At 41.4% G+C, this 27,374-nt stretch overlaps 1 protein-coding gene and 2 non-coding genes across 3 annotated transcripts in view; 1 reads left to right on the top strand and 2 right to left on the bottom strand.

Moving 5' to 3' along the window:
- The window catches only part of adcy6b (adenylate cyclase 6b), a 32,160-nt gene that overhangs the window by 1,501 nt on the left and 3,285 nt on the right, over window positions 1–27,374 (top strand). Inside the window, exons 2-19 of the mRNA XM_005478108.4 lie at window positions 910–1,108; window positions 1,209–2,118; window positions 17,174–17,323; window positions 17,706–17,827; window positions 19,739–19,850; window positions 20,122–20,249; window positions 20,837–20,995; window positions 21,095–21,236; window positions 21,396–21,524; window positions 22,702–22,730; window positions 23,024–23,171; window positions 23,287–23,384; window positions 23,519–23,606; window positions 23,737–23,853; window positions 24,935–25,081; window positions 25,885–26,060; window positions 26,475–26,607; window positions 26,955–27,218. Coding sequence (XP_005478165.1) covers window positions 1,210–2,118; window positions 17,174–17,323; window positions 17,706–17,827; window positions 19,739–19,850; window positions 20,122–20,249; window positions 20,837–20,995; window positions 21,095–21,236; window positions 21,396–21,524; window positions 22,702–22,730; window positions 23,024–23,171; window positions 23,287–23,384; window positions 23,519–23,606; window positions 23,737–23,853; window positions 24,935–25,081; window positions 25,885–26,060; window positions 26,475–26,607; window positions 26,955–27,218 — 3,051 coding nt within the window. The 5' untranslated portion in view covers window positions 910–1,108; window position 1,209. The remainder of the gene's footprint in view (window positions 1–909; window positions 1,109–1,208; window positions 2,119–17,173; window positions 17,324–17,705; window positions 17,828–19,738; window positions 19,851–20,121; window positions 20,250–20,836; window positions 20,996–21,094; window positions 21,237–21,395; window positions 21,525–22,701; window positions 22,731–23,023; window positions 23,172–23,286; window positions 23,385–23,518; window positions 23,607–23,736; window positions 23,854–24,934; window positions 25,082–25,884; window positions 26,061–26,474; window positions 26,608–26,954; window positions 27,219–27,374) is intronic.
- trnac-gca (transfer RNA cysteine (anticodon GCA)) lies at window positions 2,996–3,067 on the bottom strand. Its single transcript has one exon. It is a non-coding gene; the product is annotated as a tRNA-Cys (tRNA).
- Window positions 5,599–5,670, bottom strand: trnac-gca (transfer RNA cysteine (anticodon GCA)). The gene has a single exon. It is a non-coding gene; the product is annotated as a tRNA-Cys (tRNA).

Raw genomic sequence — 27,374 nt, 5'->3', positions numbered from 1 at the left:
AATTTGTAAATGTTGTGATCAGCTATTAATCTATTATTAAGTAGAGTGACTTTAATTAAATAATAGTTACTGAAGAAATGGTTTCCCAGCTTGCACCAGTGTGGGTTATATTTAACATATAGTTAAATAGTCATCCTTTCAGTTTTCAGCTTGGCAGCTTTCATGTTAGAGGCTGCTGTTGATTATAAACATGTGTGCACTTCATGCTTGCTCTTCCCACCATTAGTCTTAGCTCCGTCAGCCTGGGAGATTTGCTTATTGAGTTTAGAGGTTAGCGCTGTCCTTGACATGTACTGCTAGAATCCAGCTATAGTGAGTCATCAAAGCTAATGGGGGAAGCATGGACAATTTAATCTGGACTGGAGAGCTCTTGATCTCTGATGGTGCCCACTCAGTAGGCCTTTGTTGTCAAATAGAGCACACCCATGCCTGCCCACTCAAGATGTTAGGGGCAGATTTCGGTGGCAAAGCATGGCAGAGCGCTATCCACCAAGAAGTGGTGTTTGATACCAGTTCTGGAAGCCGGCAATCAGTGTAGAGTTGCTTGGAACGGGACTGCATTCTTTGTCATGGTTTCAGGATAAAACTTGTGAATGGCACCTGCTGCACGAGGCAGGAATTAGAGGAGGTTCTGCCTTTACAGTTCAGTGTTTTTCAGGCAGAACAAAAAACATTTGAAAGTGTGGTCCCAGGCTGGCTGAGGCATGGAAAGAAAAGAAGTGGAATGGGCAAACCATACAAAGACGTGCACATTCAGTGGCATAAATAGGCCCTATAACACCAAACATATGTGTAATATGAAAAATGCATACTATTAATGTTAATGCAATCAGGTGATATTCCCTAATGCTTTGTTTGCTTAACAATATCACATGTTTTTTGTGTTTGTTTCTTCATTTGCTTTTACAGGAGAACAGGTGGTTTTTAAAGGCACTCGGTGGTGTATAGTGTTGACACACTGACTGTTTCTACAAAAAAACCCCAACTCAAATACAGACGCCCCTCTGATGCTTTTGGCCAATTTGAGCTCATGGTGTGTGCTCGCTGGGGTAAACTAGTGGCCTGGCCAAAGAGCGCAGTGTTGCTAAACACAATAAAGCCCACGCAGGTGAGAGGATTCTCAAATCTCTATATTAAAAGAGATTAAAAGCTTCAAGATCAGTACTGTTTTATGTGAAACATTACCATTTGTATGTTGTGTTTTGTAGGATGTCATGGGCCAGAGACCTCTTTCCAGGCAGAGTGGACGAGCGAAAGACAGCATGGGGAGAGCGCAATGGCAAAAAAAGGAAGGACAGCTCGTCACTATGCAACCCACGTTACATGAGCTGCCTGAGGGACCCGGAGGACTTGGAACCCCCTAATGCTGCCCCTCAAAATTACCACTGTGGGGCAGGCACCAGTGGGAACAATTTTGGCCTGCGCTGTGGCTGGCAGGAAGACCACTATGGGAAACGGATGGTTGGTGGTGGAGATCTGGGTCTAAAGGCTGTGAATCTGGGCTTCGAAGATGGTGAGCTGAAGGGTAGAAAAGAGGAGGAATTAGGAGAGTTGTCAGAGGGCAGCTGCAAGACAATGAGTGCCGCAGACTGCTGTATGCAGGTCGTGCGGGTTTTTCAATCCAAGAAATTTCAGTCCACCAAGCTGGAACGTCTTTACCAGCGGTACTTCTTCAGGCTCAACCAGAGCTCTCTGACCATGCTAATGGGAGTTCTGGTGGTGGTGTGCATTGTTATGCTTGCCTTCCACTGTGTCCGACCTGTGACAACCCCCAAACCTGAATACATCTCAGTACTGTCTGTGGCCATGGCTCTTTTCCTGGCGATGATGGTGGTGTGCAATCGCAACGGCTTCCACCAAGATTACATGTGGATTGTGAGCTACCTTGTGATTGGAGTACTGATTGTAGTGCAAGTATTTGGGATCATGAGCGTGTCCCCCCGCAGTGCATCAGAGGGCATCTGGTGGACAATGTTCTTCATCTACATTATCTATACCTTGTTGCCAGTCAGAATGAGAGCTGCTGTGCTTAGTGGAGCTGTGCTGTCCATCATACACATAGTCACCTCCTGGCATCTCAACAAAGACGAATATAAGGAAAAGTTCATTTTCAAACAGGTAAGTGATGGCAATAATTCTAGAATAGATGGAGATATGCATTTATATTTAATCATGTGGTTATTCTTCCTTTATTTTTAATTTGATGTTATTTCCACATCCATAAAGCAATTGTTCAGCTGAATATTTATTTCAAAACATTCTGTTTGAGTTACTTTCAAACATCATTTATGTTTTATATTATATTATTTTTTCCATTTTTACTTTGCTTTCAAGGAGTCAGACATGCTAGTAATTTTTAAAAGTGGTCTTGAGCAATAGTTCTCCAGGATTTCTGAAAGTCTTTGAAAGTTTTATCTTTGGATCGTGGCTGCTTTTTCTCTCACTTACAGTTCAGTCCTACTTAACCACTTTCAGAGGAATGCTTGTTAAGCCACTTAACACTGACCTATGAGTCAGTAAAGCATAAAAAGGCCCCTAACTCAAAGGGTGAACCAGTGCTATGTCTAAAAACAATGGCTGGCTTAACAACAACAACCACAAAAAAATATTTAAAGGCATTTTGTTATTGCTATCCTGTCACAAAAACACATAAAATGTATTCATATTTCTTTAATGGAATCGATAAAAAATGTCAAAGATAGCACAGATAAAATATTAAGTTTGCACCAACAAGGTGATTCCCAAAGAGCTATTAGCCAAAAACTTGTCATATCTCGAAATTGCGTTCAGTGTGGTCTTAAAAATTGTGAGAAAATTAGAGAATTTCCTGCAGACGAACAATATCTGTAAGTCAGGAATATGAAATTGTTTGTTTAAAAAAAAGCTTGAAGACCCAAGAGACACACCTGCCTCTTCAGTTGGGATGTCTTGAGGATTTCTTCCCCCCTCTCTGTCTTTTTTTTTTTGTTTGGTTTTCACCCCCTTGAGCTATTACAGGGGGCATCCGGATTTGAACCGGAGACCTCATGATCTGCAGTCAAATGCTCTACCACTGAGCTATACCCCCTGCACAAGAGTAGTAACTGGCTCCAAACTGTCAACAGATGATCCCTCAACTGTTCGCCATCACAAATGATCTCAATGGAAGAGTTGCTCCCAAGAAGCTATTCTTAAAGAAAAGGGAGAAACAAGGAAAGGCCTCAAGGAAAGAAAAGGAAAGGAAAAGAAACAAGGGGAAAAGGCTGAGGTATGACAAATTGCACAAGAGCTGGCCTGGAATATGAGTGGGAACAGGTCCTATGGAGTGATGAATCCTAGTTACTAGTATGACACTAGCAGCCTAAGAGGGAGAATTTAAATTGTTAGGCTTACTCTTATTGAATATCCAATGGTCTCCATGATGCATTTAGCAGAACTCCAAGATTTGGGGTTTGGTTCAACATCCCAATTAAGTCTTTTTATAAATACATGCATAAGCTTCTGGGAATTTGTTTTCAAAAAAATTTATTATTTGTTAGTAGCGACAGTCACGTCCGCATTTTGAAGCTGAGCCAGTATTATTCCCAGTAACTGCCTGTATATGAATGTTCTTAATATTTGTGAGTAAACAAGACAAAACATCTCAGACTTGTTCATTCATTTTAGCCTGGGTCCGCTGTTATTACGACACAAAGGAGCACAATGTTGTTACTGTACTCATCAGTGGAAACGGCCTACTTTCTCTTTCCATCAATATAGGACAAAACATTTTAAAGGCTCCTCAACCACTTTTCCATGTCAAAGGTGACGTACTAAAAGTAGATGTTACTGTAGATCTCAGCAGTTTTCAAATGAGATTTTTAATGAGCTTACATTATGTGCTGTAGGGCAGCTACCAGCAGCTCTTTTGGGGTTTGTAGAAGGTCATCTGGGTTGAATGAACCCATTTAGCTACACTGTGGAGGAATATCATGATAATGTAGCATGGTGCCATCCAGGCCGCCAGTCCCTAAAACAAGGAGGCTATTGTACTGTAGTAAAATGAAATGGGGTGGGGTGGGATGCTCAGATTGTGCAATGAATTTTATGGAAAACAGAATGATTACTTCTTCATACTGGAAGCTGTGGGGAAAAACAAAACAGGATTAGGCACTTACAATGACTTCAGCTCCCAGCACACTGGAAATATTTCTTCATCACTTTTGTATGTTGGTTCCTTTGTATATGCTATCAGTTACTCATTGATTTTATCACAGTTTACACTGTGTTTGCATTAAGTGGATGTGCACCCACTGCACTATTAAACTGTACGTAGTGTTTTGTAAACAAAGTAGACCTCCAGTACAGACATAGTGGATGTCCTTCACAGACCTGCAGCAAACTACTTTTTTAACAACTATTTATCCGAATAACCTTCTTTTCATTAAATTCATATGTTATACACTGATAGATGACAAAGTAACAACCAACTTTCCACAACGCCAGTGTGTTAAGTTGTTTTTTTATATACACTGTAAATGGACTGGTACTTATATAGTGCATGTCTACTCTATGTGAGCTACTGTATGTGAGCACTCAGAGTGCTTTTGTACTACAACCCTCATTCACACAACTGCTTATTCTATGTCTAAGCTTATTTACTCTCACATTCACACACTTTCTCTTAGGGGTTTGGTGGGTTCAGTGGCGTTTAATGGGGTTCAGTGGGTTTGGTGGGATTTGGTGGGGTTGGGTTTCCTGCCCAAGGAGACTTTGACATGCAGTTATAGAGCCGGGGATTCAAACCTAGCAGACAACCAACGCTACCTCCACATGACAAATTGAAAAAAAAGGGAAGATTTTTATATCTGCCAAACAGAAGCAAGCTGTTTGAAATTATTGTGATTTGTAGTTAATCTATTTCACCAACATGTCTTTAATTTATATTTTTATATTACTGGACTCTACTGGAATAGGTCTGCATAATTAGAGTTCAAAAGACTTCTTTATCCTATATCTTTATTCACTGATATCCTAGACAGACAAGAGTAGAGTAGAAAAAATGGTTGAAAACTGTATTTATAGAACATTAGGTTGACCTGTTCGCCTCCTCATTTAACGCAAACATCTAATCAGCCAATCACATGGAAGCAGCTCAATGCTTTTAGGCGTGCAGACATGGTAAAGGTGACCTACTGATGTGAAAACTAAGGATCAGAATGGGGGAAGAAAGGTCATTTCAGTGACTTTGAATGTGGCATGGTTGATGGTGCCACGTGGGCTGAATATTTCAAACCACTGACCTACTGGGATTTTTCATGCATAGCCATCTCTAAAGTTTGAACAACAGATTACTTTAAAAATTGTTGCCTGGTCTGATGAATCTGAGTTTCTGCTGCATGATTTTCTAGGCCCAGAATTTGTCATGAACAACATGAAAACAGTGATCCATTCTTTATTGTATCAATTGTTTAGGCAGCTGGGAGGGACAGTTTCAGGAGATTTCAGTTGAGAAATTGTTTTCGGTAATTGTTCTTTGGACTTTTGGAAGGTCTTCCAAAAAAAAAAAGTCCCCTTCAGATGTCAACTGCTCTTGCACATGTTTATTTTCAGGGTGGTCTTTTTCATTTACGTCTCTATAGGGGGCATCTGGAATTGAACCAGAGATCACTTGAGCTGCAGTCAAATGCTCTACCACTGAGCTATACCCCCCATGCCAGAGTTGCACCTGGCCCTTCAGATGATCTGTAAACTGTTCACCAATGCCCCACCACAAATGGTTTCTTCTTGACAGCCACCCTGGTGGTGTAATGATGTGATTGACATTTTCTTGGCACACTTTGGACCCCTTAGTACCCATTGAGCATCTAACAACCACATAACACGTTTTTTTGCATGGGCTGTTGCTGGAAGTCAAGGTCCCAGAAACTGCAGGAAGAGTGGAGCAGAACAAAGTCCAAGGTGTTTAAAGTCCAGTGTGAAGTTACCACAATCTATGATCTACGATTGCTCTGTGTGTCATGGCATGTGCAGCCATCTACCAGGCCTTTTTCAGAGCAGTTTTATGGAGATGCTGGTTTCCTTTTCCAGCAGGACTTGGCAGCTGCCCGCAGTGTCAAAATTACTGCTGAGTGGTTTGCTGACCATGTTATTATTGTACTTGATTGGTAAGCCAACTTGCCTGATCTGAACCTACAGAATATTGTCAAGAGGAACATTAAAAATATCCAACCTAGAAACAGAGCTGAGCTGAAGTCTGCAATCAAAGCAGCATGGGCTTCGGTAACACCTCAGCAGTGCCATGAGCTGATCACCTCCATGTCTGATATGGACTATTTTATATTTTTTGATGTTTTTAATTTTTAAAAATAGCTTTTCCCATATAAAATTATTAAATTTAAATTAAAAAAATAGATTAGTTCAAAAACATGTGCGGTCTGAACCCTCTGATATGTTACTGTCTTTCTCCACCAGCCATGACTATTAATCAACCAGATGAATGTGGAGCCATTTTGAAGAAGGCAATATTGACATAAATCTACTGGTACATTGAGGTCGTGTGTTAAGTGCTCATGTCCCAATGTGTACAGCGTGACTACGGGCCCATTGGTTTGATGTCCCGTTTAGCTCTGGCCCTGGCTGTTGCATTGGTCTTCTGATGATGTCCTGCTAACTTGCCTGAGGGTCTGGACCCTCAACACAACATGTTCCAGTTTTCTAAACAATCAATGGACATCAGACTGTTCCAGTCTCTTTTTGGCTTTGCTAAACATGGAGGAAATCACATTTTTCCTTCAATTCTGTTGTTGTATAACAGTGTCGCACACTCATTTTTGCATTTATCATCTCAAATTTATATGGATTTCATGACCAAGATTTCTTTGTTTTTAGCTTTAAAAAAAATAACATATTCTTTCATTTAATCAGCTCTCGGGTATTTCTCAGTTGTACGAATATTAATGAATTCCGTTCAGTCTGTCACTGTGTCTGTATCACACAACTAAGCCCTTACAAACCTCGGTTACTCTTCTTCTGGGACCTTATCGACCTCCACCCCACTGTGTGCCTGAGCCGTTTGTATTTTTCCTGCAGAGATATTCATGCAGAATTAGAGCTGAGAAGATGTGAAACTGATGATAACGAGGACAAAAGTGGTCTTTGTGAGGGACCTCCACTATGAAGCAGGAGGGGTGTGCGGAGGTTACGCTGGTGACAAGGGGACAGACACGGATTGAGAGCATGAAATAATGCTAGGCTGACTCACCATGCTTTAAATGAGCTGCTAGTCTCCTTTTTTCTCTCTCCACTCTTTTTTTCCCCCCTCTGAGTCATAATTCCATTCTTACAAAATCCCTCTCAGATGGAGTGGCCTTTTATTTCATAGCTGACAGAGACTGAGCTCACCCTACTCATGGGAATTGCTTCCATCCATAGATCTCCACATTTCACTGTGCTCTTCTGCTCTGAAGGGCCTCCTGAGACAACTACAAAGAGATAAACGTGAGACTGTTTCAGGAAGAAGCAAGTTGTGCCATTGCCCAGCAGATTCAGGGTTCAGATGAACTTCTGTCAGTCTTACAGGTGGTGCTGCCTGTTAAGATTTAAAAAGACTGTCTGCACAACATTTGTGCAACATTCTCTCAGGAATGTGTTGCATAATTTTTAGGCTTTGTTCATTGTGTTTTGTTGTGGCTCAAAAGGCACTTTGGACATCATTGGTTTCCTTTTTCTCACAAATCACTAACATTTCATTGCTTTGTCCTTTTTAATTACAGTTTTCGAACGAGGAAAAAGCATAGCATCTCAAAACATCAGATTTATTATCCAGCTGATGTAGATTTCCAAATTAAACCAGTGCCTGCAAAAGATTAACAAGCTGTATCCCTTAAACTCGAAAGCTTCTCTGTCAGTTAACAAATAAGTTATATATGTTAGTCCTCAGTGATTAAGCTGTTCTCATAATAACATGTTGTGTCGCTTCCATACATTTTACTTTAGAACAGTTCAGATGGCTTAATTTATCTTCACTTTTATTGCTCACAATTACTTTTTTTCTTTAAAAGGCTTTGAAGTGGTTGACATGCTGTCTGAGTTCGGCTCAAGTTGTTGGAAACTCTTCTTTGATATTTGATGGGTTGAAATCCCTTCCATGTATTAACTTGGCAACTGAAGAGTAAATGTATTATTTCCTCATCTCTCTGCTCACTGGGTTTTTCCACGCTTCATCCCTTTAACTGGGTTTGGTGTGCATTCTGTTATGAGAACTTATGTGTTGTGCAAGCTGTTTCATTCCCAGGTCTTCACATCTGCTGATGCCAAATTTAAATGATCATTTCCTGTCAGTATTAGTTGTTGTGATTGGCTTTTCTGACATTTCTGCTCGGCTACTGAACACTTAACATTGTAATCTCAGATCCCTGCTCTGGCGTGTGGACATGAAAAAGAGAGAAACACAACTGTAGTTTTCAATAAAATTATGCAATAATCAAATAAGTTTGGGGGTTCAATTCAATTCAGTTTTATTTATATAATCACAACAACAGCTGCCTCAAGGTGCTTTATGTTGTAAAGTAAAGAAAACCCCAACAATCAAACGACCCCTTATGAGCAAGCACTTGGCAACAGGAAAGGAAAAACTCCCTTTTAACAGGAACAAACCTCTGATTGATAAGACGGGGAAGCTATCTGCCGTGAGACAGGACAAAAGGACATACTGTAGAAGAGAGACAGAGATTAATAATAACTAATGATCAATTGCAGAGTGGTGTAGAAAAACAGAGAGTGAAAAGAGTCGAGTTAAGATTATAATTTTAGCTTATAGTGCTGAGCACTTGCTTGGTGGTTGAAAGCAAGTAACAGCTGGCATTATTATAGCCAGGGGTGCACATAAGTGGTCCGCAGGTGCGCATTCGCTGTCAAAATAAAAGACGCGCACCAGATAAGAAGTTGCAACGCGCGTTTGCTTACATAAGATTTTCTGGAGGAGGACAGACATTTGTTTAGAACTCTTAAAGATGTCGAAGAAGCAAGTTCCTTTAAGCAATTACTTTGGTGTTCCTGCACCTCCAAAGAATTGTCAGAAGGAGTCCAAACCGCAAAAGAAGCGCGTATTCTCGGAAAAGTGGTTGCAGGAGGTGAGCTGGCTTCAAACAAATGATGAACGCACAGAGATGTGGTGCAGAATATGCCGTGAAAATCCCACTCTAGCGGACAAAAACAGTGCCTTTTATATGTACGCAAACACGCTTTGCAACTTCTTATCTGGTGCGCGTCTTTTATTTTGACAGCGAATGCGCACCTGCGGACCGCTTATCTGCACCCCTGATTATAGCCATATTCCGTATCGGAGGTCATGTTACTTATTCTACCATTGTTTCATTGGATCAGTGTTTCCAGGATGTATGATTATATTGTGTTATACGTTGGTCAAGAATAGGCTACACATTTTCATTTACTTGCAGAAGAACAAACAAATAAATATTTCCATAGACAAATACCAACTCTTTCACAGAGCAGTGGAAGCTATTAAAAACACTACTCCTTGACACCTCGGCACAACTAGTCTGCACTCTGCTGATCGTGTGGTGATCTGACACTAGAGGAAAAACCTGTTTCTTTTGCCAGATTGCTTTGGGGTCAGCAAATGTGGGAGTAGTGGAAACACACTGATCCTTCAGCTTAACACTGGTGAAATCTGTCAATGAAATGTTGCAAGCATGACCGAGGCATGCATAATGCATTTATGCCAGAACATTTGTGTTGCAGACATGGATGTAAAGTCAGTGTCTCCATAGCTCTCCCACTTTATTCACTCAGTCAGACCGCACTTTTATTCACGCGTGATCTTCATTTTTGTCTCAACTGCACACCTGTTCTCATGACTTTGCATTTCACATGTATGACACTGTTGCATTGTTAAAATCTTTACAGAGACAAATAGAGATATGTATTGTTGCCAAAGTCATTAAAACATTAAACATGTCAGCAGTATAACCCTGTGTAAATAACTAATCAGGTTACATCATTTGAAAATGATCAGACATGGTGAAAGATTTCATTAAAGAAATAGTGAGCATGACTTCAGTATGTGTTTGTGCATTTAATACCAACACTTATTACACCACTTTACTATTTGCTGCTCTTCATATACTTTGGTGAGAAAACTTAAGCCTTGATATTCAGCCTGAGCTGTTTGGAGCCAATCGCGTGTCCAGTATTACATACGTGTTTCACAGTCATAGTATTGCACTTACTGCATTGGCCACAGTAAGTGCAATACACGATCTGTGTCTCTCAGCTTCGCTTGCAGGCCTCGGAGCGCCTCCCTCCCTTTGCTGCTGTCAGATGGTGAGAACCCATAGTCAGGTACTTCACCTCCCAAACAATTCAGTAGCTGAAATAAAAGACTCCACTCGCCCACCCCTCACCCCCTTTACTCCCGACCCCACCCTCTCAGAGAGCGAGAAAGTTGTGACTCATCCACTTATTGTATTACAGCCAAAGGCAACGATGCAAACCCGGATAACTTATCACCATGGGTGGGAGAAATTAGGATTAACAATAAGTGAAACATTACTGTTAAAATACAGAGAGTGATAAGGGAAATAATAGCCAGGCTAATAATAGCTGCGTGATTCAGGCAGGAGGAAGTGCAGGCTTCTAATAACAGTTCATGGTTTACTAACAACTTGGCTCCCTGCAAAAGTAAATACAGGGATTTGAGGCTGAACTGCTATGGCTGACAGCCAAGAGATATATATTAGGAATCCATTAGTGGTGTTAAATGTGCATCTGTGCAGCATGTATGCCTCTAAGCTTTTAAAGGCGGTTTTACTCTGGATATTGTGGAGTGCAGTACCTATCCCAGTGTTCGTGACAGGAAGGTGAATGGGTCTCTGTCAAAGGTCACAGTTACACTAGCCAACTGTCTTGTTATCCTGGCTAACTTGGTTACAGTTACAAAACTGTAACAGAGGCGACATATGTCAGGCTGGAGTGAGGAGGTACTTATAGGGTGAAGCCGTAATAACATGTTTGCTATCAGTGTACAAATAGGCAACACCTTCTTTCTAATAAAATAGGAAGAACACATGTCGAATGTAATAGACTACATAGACCCTCATTTATGCGCTGTGCTGTGTAATACTGTGTTCCAGCTGACCAGAGCAGATCTTTTAGCTCATGTCATCCAGTTTGTATCAATTTTTTTTAGGTTTAAATGACTGGGCCTCTGTGTTTCAGAGTATGCTTTTTTTCACATTTTAAGTGAATGACATCAGATATAATAACAACCCTAGGCCCATGATTATAATTTCACTTCATCAGATTTAGTCCAAATGAAGGTGAGCTCTGTATGTATGTTTTATGTTATATTTCTAGTTTAATTATTATATAACTTATATATATAACTTCTTTGAATACGAAAGATAAAATATACAGTCGCTTCCTGTTGAAATGGACAGAGGTGACCAGGACATTTCTTGTTGTACATTTCTTTGCGTTTCCCTGAAATCGTACTCACTTATACATCTATTCTCAAATTCTGACACGATGCTCATGTTTTAGGCTTCATAAACGTGCCACATGGCATTTCCAGAAATCAGCCCAGGAGGCAAATGTCTTACATGCATGAGTTCAGTATCAGCTCATCCTTGACCGAGCAAGTGATGAAAGACAAGTCTTCACTGTTTAAACTATAACCTGTTCTTGTCCCAGTATTGATCTGTATACTTAGTGAAAGCCAGCGGTGTGTGATGTTGTTGAGCGAGAACAGGGCGGGACAGTGGGGTGAGCACATGCTTATATAACTGAACAGTTTAACTGAACTCATGCGTGTTTAGTTTGACCTTTGTGCACATTTATTTTAAAGTTGTTTAATGTTTCCCCCTTTTAATTCTCTCGCTCCAGGCTAAAGACAGTCTTACCCAAAAAATAACAAACTTACCATGTGTTACACAAACATGGTGCTATGTATTTGCACTACAGTCAGTGCGACTTGGCTGCCATTTTCCTTCTTTTGAGCAATGCCTTGATATTAACGTTACATTGGTCTCTCTAGAGATGCAACGGCCTTTATGTTTTACATTATGTGCAAACGGAGATGAAATAGAAGCTCGAGCAGGAATTCCTGGATGTTCAGCTCATACTCACACACTTCAAGGTCTGAAATCTGTCACACAGTTCAGTCTCTGGGAGGAGGAAACTGAACCGCCGGTTGGTTGGTTGGATAGTCTAATTGTCAGATTCTGTGTTCCTTGCAGCTGTGCCTGTGAGGGTTTGAGCAGGCAGGAAGTGGAGGGTTAGCAAGGACACAGCTGGAAGGCTGGAAGGAGAGGGCTGAGTCTAGTTCTACACACTGACCCCAGACCTCTGAGCAACGGAGACCACGGACACACAGCAGCTTGTGCGATTTGAACCACAAGTTGGAGCTAAAATTATTTTACGTAATGAGTGACAATTCAGTAAGTAAATAGGATCAGCAGTTGTTATGGTAATGGTGACAAAATGGTAAAATTTGTGAGTTTGCTCGATTACCAAGAAATGAACAGTCTCCAATTTTAATGCTCTTTAATTTTTATTAATTTGACTGCATCTATAAATTGCATATAACTCCCAGTAGCGATGAGGCCATTTACTTGCTTGTAACACTTCTGAACTTTTACAGAGACAGAAAATCTTGGGGAAGAGAGGAAATGGGGGGCAAATAAAGGGTCCTGGAGCAAACCCAAACCGGAGATGTTACATGATGTAATTTTTTTTAACAAAAAGAAGTCAGCTGCAAGGAAGTAATTGCTAAAAGTTGTGCGTCTGCTATTCTTTGTTGAGGGAACATCAGTGTTCTCATTAACCACTCACTTCTTATTTGTGTCCAACTTTACAATCCATGTGTCTCTCGTTTACTGTTATTTTTTCTGTAAAATCATTATGACTTTACTGACTTGATATGACTTGCTGTCTTAGACTTTCTTCATGTCTGTCTTGAGCTTCCATAGATAACCCTAACCCAACATAAAGTGGCAAAAGAAGATTAGTGTACTTGTACTGTATGTTTTACTCAACAAGGAATATTATCTGGTAGTTTATATTTCAGCTTGCTAACAGTAAATTGAAAGATGAGATATTGAAAATGAGGGACAAACAAGCTTCACGGTGTTTTGATTTGTGGAAAAACTTGTTGGTATTAAAAGAAGTGAGCGGGTAGTTTAAGCTGGCAGTTACAGTTTGTTATAGTGAGTAATTCCAGGATAGCTGGGAGATTTTCCACGTGTTTTATTTTCCTCATGCAAGTATTAATTCAGGATCTGTTTATCTGGCAGATGTGCGGCCTGGGTCCAGCTCTATTTAGCTTTGCGGAATTTGCTTCAGCGTTTCACAAAGATTACTCCGTGGCCTCACTGGTCGCCTGAGACCAATTTTGGTTTGGCCGGAGTCATGACAAAAACAAAGTTCCGATTCCAGATGGCAAGAGCCCAAGATGGCAAAGAAGGCACCCCCACCCTTCTGCAACATCTGTCTTTATAAGGAATAGCATCTTTCTTAAATGAATAATTACACAGTTTAGTGACAGCTGATTAGATCAGGTGTAGGCAACAAAAGTGAAACAGTATTGTCTATTTTTACTACTGTGGTACCACATGTTGTTTTGTTATTTTGCAGGCTATGATCAGCAGCGTGTGACTGGGCTTTGGCGTTTATCTTTGTAAGACATTTTGAAAAGCTCCAGATGCCTATCAGAGGTCATGTGCTGGAGTTTAGTCCCCATGTCAACTGCAGTCAGTGTCCCAAGTGTTGACTTATGGGATGTAGCACTTTGGCCTTTTAAAGTTTATGCTTTCAGGGTTAGTGAAATATCTGAACTTTTCTTTCACTGCAGGCTTTTTAGATACAGCTGCATGAATCCAAGCACTGACCAAAAGAAAAGCGCATTTAACCAGCTGACTTATTTTAGTATCTGTGATTGGCAGGGCCTAGTTTTTAGCTACCCTCGGTGTATTGTCCATGATGATAGTTACAATTTAATATGACCACTCTGTGGTTTACTGTTGCCTTCACTGAGCCAAAAGAGCAAAAGTAATGCCTGTACAGTGTAGATGTGCTGTCAAATGCCACAAAACTATATTTTATTGGTCAGAAGAACTTTTATCTCTTTTTGTTACTTTTTAAAAATGGATAAGGATGTTGTTGTCATAACTTGATCTGGTCACATGTGTGTTCCAGCATGCTTGAGCATGAGGGAATTGTCCAGTGGGATATTATTAAAGATAGAATGGATTTAGTGTGTGTTTGCCAAGCAGAAATCTTTTCCATTCCCCATTCCCTCATTTGATTATTAGCGTGCTATCCTTTTCTCTTTTTTTAACTTTATAAAGCACCTTGCTGTGAGCCGCACCTTATAAGCCAATGTTTGGTCTCCTTTTAACTTCACCGCCAAAAGTGCCTGTCTAAGTAGATGTTTAGGCAGGCTCATCTTTAAGAGCCAAAAGTCTGCAGGAAAAATGGTCAGGAGGCATCAGTGGAATATACTCTAAATCCAGATTAGTCGTTATGAAGAGACTGGCTCTGTGTTAATGGATGGAAGCTGCTTCTCTGTCTTCACTGTTTAGGAAGGGTAGTGTCAGCCGGGGGTCTGTGCTAGATTTGGAGTTCTGGGTGATATGAGTGCAGCAGCAGACACAACAAGCTTCAGGATCAAAGAGCTGCCAGTCCACACACACACACACACACACACGCTCACGCACAAGATTTATTCGAAAGTCTCTGTGAATGCGTCTGCCTCTAATCTCTAGACTGTACGGTGACTAGGCATATAAGTTGGCATTAATACAAGCTTTGTTCATCATGTTTCTTCACACTTCACTTTCACTCATTTATAGCTATCGGGCTATTATATTGCACTACCCTTCCAGATGATGTCAGTCGATTGTTGCATTTTAATAGTCCTGAACCAGAACGCCCCATCCCCTCTCGGATTTTAAGGCTTTGGCAAGCTTCAATAAATGCTGCACATACATTTACATCCTATTTGCAAATAAATGCCTATCCACGCTATCCCAGCACATCATTGCACTGAGAGTCTTTATGCGTGCATGGCAAGACTATCAGTTCATTCTTTTCTAGGAATGTCTAGGAATAATATATGGATTAAAATTGCTCACATGGAAAGCTCAAATCTCTGAAACATGTGCATTGTTGAAAAGTATGGCCAGTTAGTTGCAGGAGGTCCTGTATCTCAGAAGGCCCACTTAACAAAATTACCCGACTTCCTCTTTTTTTGGAGCCATCTGTTTGAGATTAATGCGATCGGGTTATATCAGAGTATCACGTCTGTACGTGCTGTCTATGATATTACAAAGCAAGGCTTATCAGTTTACCAGTAATTCAGGAGCACAATAGGCTAATCAGTAATTGAACCATAGCATGGTTCCAATTCATTCACGTAAATGACATGAGTCAACCTCTGATGTTTAATGGCCCGTTGATGAGGTGTCATGCCTCTTGACAGCTGTTAGAAATCTCTGAAGTTAATAAGTCATAACAAGTCTGTCATCCCGCATTATGGAGCTTAAGGAATAAAGTGATTACTATGCTATATCAAAGATTGGTATTTAACCAGTCCGTCAAAGGTATGTTTGTTCATACACCTGTGAACCATCAGAGTGTTTATTTTTGCTTACCGCTGTGTTCCTAATCTAGTTTAGCCATTTGTTTTCGGGTGGAATAGGAGGCTAGCAGTGACGCTCCCAGAGTGGAATTTGCCTGCCACTGTCCTTTGGTAATGGTGTTATGTTTCATTTCAAGCACAGGTTGTTAGATTATCTCTGCCTTGTTGTGACAACAAATAGTAAGTTCTTGTGTATACACTGTAAACCTTTATGTGGGGACAGTGGCAGAGGATCTGCCATCACTCTGTAAGCGTGAGGGTTGAAGTGTGGATGCTAGCGCAGCGATGCTTTTTGAAAAGGTGGAGACAAGTCTTTAAAAAATTCAGTGAATGTACATATACAGATAATCAGCCCCTATCTCCAGTTCAGCAGCTCTCTTCCGCCAACTGTCCGATAAAGACAAATTACAAGCATGCACAGAGAAACACACTGGTCTGGCGACATACCAGCCGTGGCACAAAGTTTTTAAATCTTCAAGTTCAGTGAGAGTGTTGTCATTAGGACAGATTTAACATTCAGGCTTTTTGTGTGTCCAGTGCGTGCATGTCCTTTTCTCATTATTGATGATATCATCTTCAGAGGAAGCACTCTGGGCTGTGGTCAGAGGTCAAGTGACTTTCCCAGGCTGGAGTGTGTTTCTGAACATGGAGGGGACGTGTGTGTGTGCACATGCCCACGTGTTTCTAAGCTGAGGGGAAGTCCAGAGCTCAAGGCATCCATTTCTGATCTTCAGTCTTGGCTGTGGACTAGTGAGAAAAGAAATCACTAACAGACTCAAACGCTGGCTTACGGCACGCATCCGAAAACACACAAAAAGTGAGTGGAGCAGCACAGAGGAATGCCTTTAAGGTCAATGACCCCACAAAGTTAGCTGCACACGATAAACTTAATTTACTCAAGTCACAGATAATGTTATACAGATTGTGCACAGCATTCTCAGAGCCTCATTGTTAAACTTAGTGGGTACACACAAGGAAGTTACAGTAATGGATCTGTCTGCTTCTATCTGAAGTTGTACGTTAAGATAGACTACCACTTGCATAAAAGATGTTCTGTCTCTCTGCTTTATACTATTTGCCAGGAGATTTTAGATTTTAACAAAAGTCATCTTTTGAAATGCTGGAATAATCTCCCTGTTTTTGCCTTTTAATTGGATTCAGCGCAATAAATACAATATTGTTGTTAGCTCTTAAGAAAAAAAAGCTGGAGTGACACAATCCTCCCGCGTCTCCACTGATTCATAGCATTAAACAGTCTGGGCTTCCTCTCTGCCATTAAGAACAAGTGTGAAAAAAAATCCTTTGTAAAGCAAACACAAGGTCATGCTCATCGTCTCTAACCAGATCAGATCTAATGGGCCCTCAGACATTTGAGGAATCTTTCACCTTGCAGTAATTCCTATGACATAGCATGTTATCATTTTCTCTCAATGACCTCACCCAGGTCAGTCAGAGTTTATTGAATTATTGTGACAAGATCTGCACGTGTTTGATGCTCTTTTGTTTTCTTTTCAGCTTCGACCTCATGCTTTGTGTCTGTCTGTGTGTTTTCAGATCAGTGCCAATATACTGATCTTCCTGTGCACTAACGTGATCGGGATCTGTACTCACTACCCCGCTGAAGTCTCCCAGAGACAAGCCTTCCAGGAGACTAGAGGATACATTCAGGCCAGACTGCACCTGCAGAGGGAAAACCAGCAGCAGGTACACTTATGTGCACACGGTATGCACAGGCACACACATAGAGACACCTGCTGAGACCAAGTCCTGTAGAAGGACATATACACAAATGCAGAAGAGCAACAAATGAGTGTCTCAGTTTTCTAGTCTAATTTGTTTGCCTCCCTTTTTGAGGTCAACAATATGTTCTGGAGTATAACGTGTATCTCCGCTCCACTCTATTTTACTAACACCTTCCCACGCAGATGCCAGCGAGCCAGGGTGACTCAGTAAACACTCCAACAGTGGAAAACGCTGAAAATGAATGGACTCTCTTTATCGCACACTCTCATATCTTCCTTTCTGTTTTAATTCATCTCTCTGTCTGTTCTCTCATTCTCTTGTGTCATCTCTACCTCTCTCTCAGGAGCGCTTACTGCTGTCAGTGCTGCCACATCACGTTGCCATGGAGATGCAGGCTGATATCAGTGCCAAGAAGGAAGATATGATGTTCCACAAGATCTACATTCAAAAGCACGACAATGTTAGGTAAACACAGACAGATGAATGCACGGACATGCTTCTGCATGAACATACTATAAGGCTCAAAAAATGTGGGAGTGCTCAGCTAGCTTGGACCTCAGAGTCCCTCCAACCGCTGTTTCCTTGAGAGCATGTATTATGCATGTTGTTGGTTATTGACACTGACAGCACCGGCTTAAGCAACAATATTGGCTTCAGGATACTGATGTGCTTTCTGTAGCAAATAATTTAAGGCAGATCTCAAAGTTTGCTGCCTCCTACTCTCATCCATCACTGATGACTGACTACTAACAGGTGATTGAATCTTTCTATCGGCTGTACTGCAGATTTTAGCCAGTGCTGTCCAGGTTGTGGTGGCGTGGAGATTGTAATGAGGTTAAAGCAAAGATCTCCTGTCATAGGTGACCCAGATAGGTACAGGTAATGTACTTAGAATACTCTGTTGCAGCACCACTGACCTACCAAGGTATAAACTTACACAAGCAATCCATTATCCAAATTCAACAAAAGACTAGTTTTTCAAAGGCAATAACATTTAGCATTTAGAGAACAACTAAACTCAAGGTATTAAGAAAGAGTGTTTCGATTAGCCTAACCCTAACAGGTCTGTAACTTAAACTATGGTTAGTCAAGCGACAGATAAACTATCAGGCATTAATTACTTAATAAGTTTATAGGAAGTTCTGATGGTGCTTTTAAAGAGTTGTACAAAATTACTTAGAAAGAAAAATCAAATTAAGCATTAAGTAAGTCAGTAATTAAAGCAGCTCATCCCTCGTTCACTTCAGAGCCTTGCAATCACAAATGTCACTCAGGTGTGCTTTTAAGCTACGTTAGCCTGCTCACAGTTGCAGGGCATCTCCAAGCCACTTTGCAACCCATGTCCATCTGAGCGACTCCCTTTCATGCTGTTTCTGAGCTTATCAGTATCATATCTATTGTTGTTGATGCCGCTCCATTCTTGCATCTCTCGCCGCCTCTGTCTTTTCATGTAGCCACATGTCTCCCAGTGCTTCTCCTTGCTCTCTGTGTGTAAAGGACTGGGAAGTCCTAAAACAGAACACTCCTGCCAAGTATAAGTTACTGCAGGAGTGAATAATAATAGAGTTTTACTGGTAAACCAGTAAAACTAAGGTATATGAAGTTTCAGTACCTTAGTTTTACTGGTTTGCCAGTAAAACTACAGTATATGGCATACTCAGTACTCAGTTCTGAGCCCTGAGCCTTTTCTTCCAAAAACAATGCACTGGTTACTTCTGATGTGTTTTTCATGATGCTGCTGTTTACAATAGGAAGCTGGTTCACTAAAAGTGGTGTTAGCAAAAATGCATATGTCAAAATGTGGGTAAAAAAATGTCCATTGCAAAACGGCATCAACAGTGAGAAAATACTATAGGTTTGTTTATAATTTGTTAATTCTATCCCTTATAGATGTAGTGGTGCATCATGACACAGACATGACTTTGACCGCTGTAATTAAATGCGAGTTCGTCCCTGGTGGATGACCTCGCAGTGGTCACAGCGCCATCTGTTGCCTTCATGTCTAACTTTTGTCTGGGGTGTTGTTTATCCTCGCCTTTCATTACTATCAAAAGTTTGCAATGAAAGGCATGCAGACATAGGGATCGAGGGGTAGAGGGGAGGGGAGGGGGGGTGTTCTCAGAGGGAAGGGCTGGAGGAGGTGACCTACATTGGCCTGAATGATGAGAGCCAGAGCCGAACAAATGTCTGCCTCTCTTTCCTTGCTCACATGGTAGTTGAACAGGAGGAGGGAGCCACTAGACCATGCTGTCTCTTTCTACACCATGTTGATTGATTGCATTCTGTGTCTCCTTTTTTTGCCCTCTCTTCCTCTCTGTCTGTTCTGCTTCCCCTCTCCCTGTTTCCCTCCCCACATACCCATCACCTCTCCTGCAGCATACTGTTTGCGGACATTGAGGGCTTCACCAGCCTGGCATCTCAGTGCACGGCCCAGGAGCTGGTCATGACGCTGAACGAGCTGTTTGCCCGCTTTGACAAGCTGGCTTCGGTGAGCTCTGCCGCTGGCTGCCACTACTTTCATAGCAGAACTTTGAACCACCGGTTCTTACGTATCTTTACAGTCTGTAGTCTCAGTCCTAGTTAGTATGACAAATAGAAAATGATGCATTTACTCATACTTAAGCATTGTGTAATCTGCTAATTGGACTTTACTGAGGCTTATAAATCATTCACATTATGCATTTATAATCTATTTGACATGCTGTGAATCAGCTGTAGGTGAAAGTCTAACATTTTATCCGTTGTGTCTTTGTTTACAGGAAAACCACTGTCTGCGTATTAAAATCCTTGGCGACTGTTACTACTGTGTGTCGGGACTGCCTGAGCCCCGTGCTGACCACGCCCACTGCTGTGTAGAGATGGGAGTAGACATGATTGAAGCTATCTCGTGAGTAAAATGCACACTTAAGACAGCCATAGTTATATTTCACTGAAAGTTGAAGGGGATTTATTATGCTCAGTTTTCCATTTTTTTACCCTTTAACTCAACTATAGTAGCTTTGCGTGATTCACCAGATTCCCTGTTTATCTTATACTGAGGTGCCTAGCCCCATCCGAAACTAGCATTTTTGCTCCACTTCCTTAAACCCACGCTCTCTTAAAGCCAGCTTCTGAGTGATTGGGTTGACCTCCCAAACAGAAGGTTTGAAGAACAGGTGGGTGGGGCTTTTCGGGTTTGAAGGCAGAGCTTGTATGCCTGCGGAGACCATGTTAAAGAATCCCGTGTCTCTTTGACATCATAGTCCACCAAGATTCAAAAAAAACTGTCTGGAACAGAGCCTTTAGAACAGTCTCAAACCTTTACTTTTAACTCTGAATAGTAACTTGTACATATGTGGATCTCATGTGAGGCTTTGTTTATTGCATGTAGAGGACCTCTGTGAATGGCACACAGGGTTTTGACGAGACTTTATGAAGCTGAACGTGATGCTCGCCTTTTGACATCAGTGTTCGTGTGTCTATGTGCATCTACAGGCTGGTGAGAGAGGTTACAGGCGTTAACGTGAACATGCGGGTGGGCATCCACAGCGGGCGCGTTCACTGCGGGGTGCTTGGCTTGCGCAAGTGGCAGTTTGATGTGTGGTCCAACGACGTGACCCTCGCCAACCAAATGGAGGCTGGGGGAAAGGCTGGGTAGGTCCTGCCCAAATTACCTCGTACCGTGCTGGAGTAATCTTCCATAGGATTTATGTTTTAAGACAGATTTTATGTTGTGTGTGGGCGTGTGTGTAGTCGTATCCACATCACCAAAGCGACACTGCAGTATCTGAACAGGGACTATGAAGTGGAGCCAGGGTTTGGAGGCGAGAGGAATGCTTACCTGAAGGAACACAACATTGAAACCTTCTTGGTGCTGGGCTGCAGCCAGAAAAGGGTTAGTGCATGGTCAAACACACAGACACATCTGCTTGACCTCATCTGAATACCACACCAGTGCTATATTTCACACAAATAATATAATGGGTTGTCACCTGGAATTGAAAGACCTTTTTTTTTCAAATCACTTACCCTGTTGGGGTTTGTTCCCTTCCAGAAAGAAGAGAAAGCCATGATAGCTAAAATGCAGCGTACACGTGCAAATTCTGCAGAGGGAGTGGTGCCACGTTGGGTGCCTGACAGGTCTTTCAACAGAAACAAGGAGCCTAAAGCCTACCAGAAGATGGTGAGTTACACAGAGGGAACAGTATGCACTTAGCATGTTTGTACAGTACCTCCTCATCCTCTCCATTCTCTAAAGTTAAATTATGAATATACTTTCAATAGGTTGTTTAAAAAAATGTTTGCATATTCAAATGTTGTGGACATTTCATCTGTATAGAGTTGGTATCACAGACTGTATAAAAGAGATGGACATATCTACTGTGAGGTCACCTGTTCTTCTTTTAAGGCTTAACAAAATCCAAATAGTTGAAGGAAATAACCCCCCCCACCCCCCCACCCTTCCCACTTTAAAATTCTTATGAAGGGAGAACAAAATCATTCTTTATAACAGGTTACAAACATCTTTATTTAAATTTGTGATGTTGGACATTTTAACAAGAAGAAGAGATTTGACTCGCTTTTGGAACGGGCCTCCAGTGGCGACTGGAAGAACTACAGTTAGTGACACTTGAGCAGTAGCGTCATCTGTCTGGGTTGTATTTCTATATTTTTATGGTACTGTTTTTACAGATGACATCTTAGCTTACTGTTACAGAGTATTTTTACCCTTTTCCTGACTTGCATGCTAACATGCGTATTAAGATAAGTATTGGTGACGTGATGTAAGCATGCCTACCTTATGTTGCTGTGTACGGCCTCATAGAGTTGCTGGCATAGCTGTACACGCTTATTTGTTCCCATCTTACTTTTGGCTTCATATTAGACAGCGTTCTGTAAATAAATAAATACATTTGAGTGGCAAACAGTAACAGAAGACAATCAGGACGTGAGAAGAAGTACTGATCTGTAGGGCTCTCAAGGATTCCTAGTTCACTATTCGAGCTAATATGATGAGTCTGCAGCTGCATATGTTTTCTTTTTCGCACACTTTTTCTGACATCCTCTCTCTCTATGTTTGAAGTCTCATTTCCTTTACTTTCGTACATTCTTTTCCCCTCCTCCTTCTTTTTTTTCTCCATCTCAAAGGGTTTCAGCCCTAGGGGCAAAGAGGGTGTAATTTGAAGCCTCCCAGCATTAATTAAAACATCAGTCTGGCTCACAGGGATTAGCTGTGCAGATGTCTGAGTCTGTGTCTATTTTTCAGTCGTACTGTGACCACATGATAATCTCTCCCCTTTGTTTCTTTTTCTATCCTGTTTTTTCTTTTTGTTTTCACTCCCTCCTTTTGTTTTTCTCAGGGCATCGATGAAGCATCCAGCAAAGAAAAGTGAGTGTTCTTTTTGGGTGGGCTCCAGTTTCTGTTTAAGTGTTTGATTTATCAGCCGTCACTGTAGCAGTTTAACTTTAGGGTAAACTGTTGGTTTTGCACAGTCAGATCCATCAAACACACTAATGCCATGTTATCTCTGAGTCGTCCTCTGTGTCACAGCATAGGGCAACATGCTCACACACACACACACACACACACACACACACACACACACACACACACACACATACAGGTTGATAGTGAAGCAAACACAGCAGTGACAGTGACCTATTGTTCCCTGTACTTCACAGTCGCTGTACTCAGGAGGCACTGAACACCGAGGATGAGGTGGATGAGTTTCTCGGACGGGCCATCGATGCGCGCAGCATTGACCAGCTGAGGAAAGATCATGTCAAGAAGTTTTTGCTCACTTTTCAGACTGACGAACTTGAGAAAAAGGTTGACATTTCTCAAAAATATAATTGAAATTTACCCCAAAAACATCCCTAACAGAAAAAAAATTGCAAACTGGACTGCAGTTCATCTGATTTCTCATTCGTTGTCTTTTCTTTAGTACTCTAAAAAAGTTGATGATCGTTTCGGGGGATATGTGGCCTGCATACTTTTTGTCTTCTGCTGTATTTGTTTCATTCAAGTTATTATTTTCCCAAAGTAAGTAGTTCTCTTTGACAAGTTGCCTTTCCCAGTTATACTGAATTGTGCACAGGAAATGTGCCCTTGATTCGTTTATGAGGAGTTCATTAGAGTTGTACATCTTAATGACCCTGTTTTCATCTATTCCTCAGAACGCCGCTTATGCTCGGTCTTTACATTAGCGTCTTCGTCATCCTCGCCAACATCCTCTTCGTCTGTGCCATCTACTCCTGCATCAAAGTACGAAACAAAGGCCTTCGCCACTCATGTGGTTCCTCTTGTAGATAAGAGACATTATTACATGTTTTCAGCATCACTAATGGCATTAACTCTCCCTTATCTGATGCTCTCCCTGCTGTCTGTACCAAAGCTTTTTCCAGCTGCCTTGCAGGCAGTGACCAAGAAAATAGTCCGATCTCGAGCAAACAGCACACTGGTGGCCGTCTTCACCATCCTCCTCCTCTATATCTCTTCTTTTGCTAACATGGTATGGACTGTCTTAATTTTGATGCGTTTTTGCATCATGAAATACTGATTTCCTGATTGTTTTAAATATTATTACACATTACTTTAACATAAAGTAATTAAGCACTATCTTGGCTATATGGATGTTGGTGGACAGAGGCAGTTAATCATAATCCATCACTGTGACGGATGAGGTTGTAGAAATCAATATTTTCTCCATGTGATCATTATAAAGATCCATTTAGTTTTATATGTGCTCCATAAATGCGTGACTATATGAATACTGAAAACTTCTAGTATATCGGATATAATCAGATACAACATTTTGATATAAATACTGCTCAAGTCAAAATCTCTATATAAAAGATGGGCATTGCCCCCCTGACTACACATTTTTAAGCTTGAGTGTTGGTGCAATGTTGGATTTTTGAAGTTCTGAATTTAAATGTGTTCGCAGTGCTCGGTGCAGCGTGCTATGTTGTCAGCTAATGCTATCAAGCTTTGGTTAGCAAGCTTTATTTATGAGCGATAAGGATGCAAAGCACAGACACACATACACACAGCTAATTTGTTAATTGGTAACAGATGAATTTCACTAAACAAAACTTCTCAGATGGGCTGCAACACATAGAAAGCCAGATTTTTTGTGAGATAAGGCCACTAAAAATGGATTAAGGGATACAACTATTGCTACAAAGTGGCCTTAATGCCCAAACCTTTTTTTTTGTACCAGAATGTAAATATGAAATGTGTAGCAGAGCATTTTAACATGAGGATTAACACATTTGGCCAAGAGAGAAGCTTCTTTGCTTCTTTTTACAGCCCTTGAGGTTCCCCTTGTTTACTAGGACTTTGTTAATTTACACTTGCCTATAGTCATTATTTTTACCTGAGAGGAGCAATGAAAACTAGAAACCATGCAAAAATGTCTTTTGCTGTATATCTCTTGGTCAAAGTTATTTAATAATCAGCAATCATGTTGTACCGCCTCCTAAAACCAGTACCATATGTGCTGTAATATAAGGCATAACATGTGCTTCTCTTCCTTGCTGATTCCAATTATTGACTCTTTAATGACAAACTGTTTCCTTCTCTCTTGCCAGTTTACATGCAGCAGAGAGGATCTGAAGGAGTGTGTGGCCAAGGAGAACACATCAATGACTCCCTGCCTGCTTCATAACCTGACCAAAACAGCAGAGGACGGTCTGACTCTGTGTTCCAACCAGACAATGCCCTGCCATTTTCCAGAGGTCAGCTCCATAGCATTTTTTAAAAAGCCTGTGTGTCTGTAAAGCCACTTTCAGACATTCGTTCCCTTCTGACAGCCTCTGAACGTGTCCCTTTCATGTCTGAATGAGCACCTCCGGTCGCTTTTTCATAAGAGCCAGGAGGCAGATTTTATGAAGCACTCACTAAGAAACAGAATTGTTTGGAGAGTGTCCACAGGAGAAGTCGTGCCTTATCTCACTGAATTTTGTTTGTAATTTGCAGCAAGATTAAATTATTTGTCTGTGACGCATTTTCATTATTTCCAATCCAGAAGAGGGGTTTTTCACAGTTTGAGTGCGAGGCGTGAGAGCAGCTGTAGCACCTTGTAGCTGTTACAGATACCCACATGGAGAATGAGAGAGCCTGCTCTTAGTGACAAAGAGAGAGAGAAGTAAAGGTTCATTACGTGTTTGAACCTCTGTAGCCCTCATACTAATAATGTCTGTTCTCACACTTGCACATTTGGCAGATATCACGTGCACAATTGCAGTTGTGGTTAAGACTTCATGAAACCGAGGGGGGAATGTTAGAAGTTCAAAGTGACTCTTTGTGTGCGTCACTTTGTATCATCACCTGTGCAGTTTAAGGAACACAGCGTTCTTACATAGCCAATATTTGAAAAAGGGTTTTTGTATTTGCTTTTGCACATGCACACTGAATCATAGGTGTGTTCTTCATGTTCATGTTTGTTTTTCCGCGATGGTAAAATCTTGACTTATCACTCTAAACCTAAATCTACTTCTCTTCTTCCTCCTCCTCTCTTTGTGTTTCCTCTGTGCTGCAGTATTTCAGCTACAGTGTATTGCTGACCCTGCTGGGCTGCTCTGTGTTCCTCCACATCAGCAGCATAGGGAAGCTGGCTCTGATGCTGTTCATCCAGCTCACTTTCCTCCTGCTAGTGGAGTGGCCTCAGGTGGCCCTGTTCGACAACGCAGACATGCTGGTCCTTGCCTACAAATTGTGAGTCCCCTACCGGCAACGCTAACACTTGTAAAGAAAAATTACAGTCACTGTTTTCCCAGTTTTCAACCTGAAAAGTCTCTATTGTGCCACAGTACTGTGGATTAGGTTGAAATTAGCCTACTTTTTTGAAATAAGGTTTATATTCTGATAGACCTACTTTCATGTTTAGTTCTATTTTTTTTGAATATGCTCTTTTTTTCCTGAGGCAATTAAAACCTGTTAATGATTCTCTGCAGCAGTACGTTATGTTTTATATTTGATTGTATCTACTTTAAGAGGCCCATATAGTTTGTAGACATGACTCTTTCTTGGCTGTTTTCCAGATTTGGTTCCAATAAAACTGCAGAACTGTGGTATGCATCAGTTTTAATATGGAAGACACTCATTCATTGCTCATCTTTCCCTCCTCAGCTGCGACAATGTGACCAAGGTCTCCCTAAAGGTCATGACTCCTATAATCCTCACAGTTTTTGTTCTGGCTCTCTACTTGCACGGCCAGCAGGTGGAGTCCACCGCACGTCTCGACTTCCTCTGGAAGCTGCAGGTAGGCTGAAGGATTACGTGTATAAACTATAAACAAAAGGGAAACCAAAAATACTTACACTCAGCAAAAGACATTTTTCACTGTGGGCAGTTTGACTTGTCATAGCCTGAAAATCATGTTAGGTTAGCTTTAACAGTGGCTCTGTTCTTATTAAGCCATGTCACTGTGCTGCTGAGCCCACAGTCATGGCAGCAGGACTAAAAGTGAAGGAGCTAAATGTAATGTCAAAATCTTGACTATGAGGTGTCAAAATGTCTTCTGTGAAAAGGCCAATTCTAGCAGCTGTAATAACATCATGAGTCCAGTCACCTGACTAAGTAACCGTATCCCTCCCTGTCCCACCTAAGGCTACAGAGGAGAAGGAGGACATGGAGGAGCTGCAGGCGTACAATCGCCGCTTGCTCCATAACATCTTGCCAAAGGACGTAGCTGCCCACTTCCTTGCACGGGAGCGTCGTAATGACGAGTTGTACTATCAGTCATGTGAGTGTGTTGCTGTCATGTTTGCCTCCATAAGCAACTTTTCAGAGTTTTATGTGGAGCTGGAGGCTAACAACGAGGGGGTGGAGTGTCTCAGGCTCCTCAATGAGATCATCGCTGACTTTGATGAGGTGAGCAAAAGGAAATATAAGGAACAATTAATGCACATTACAATAATTTAGGAAAGATTTATTGGACAAGGTGTGGTCATTAGATGTAACCATTTTCATGGCTGCCTGTGCTGTTCTGCCACTGCTGCTGACCTGTTGCTATGCTGCTTTTGTTTC

The sequence above is a fragment of the Oreochromis niloticus genome, linkage group LG20 (assembly GCF_001858045.2).
Source record: "Oreochromis niloticus isolate F11D_XX linkage group LG20, O_niloticus_UMD_NMBU, whole genome shotgun sequence".
Lineage (NCBI taxonomy): Eukaryota > Metazoa > Chordata > Actinopteri > Cichliformes > Cichlidae > Oreochromis > Oreochromis niloticus.
This window is presented reverse-complemented; position numbering and strand designations above follow the sequence as displayed.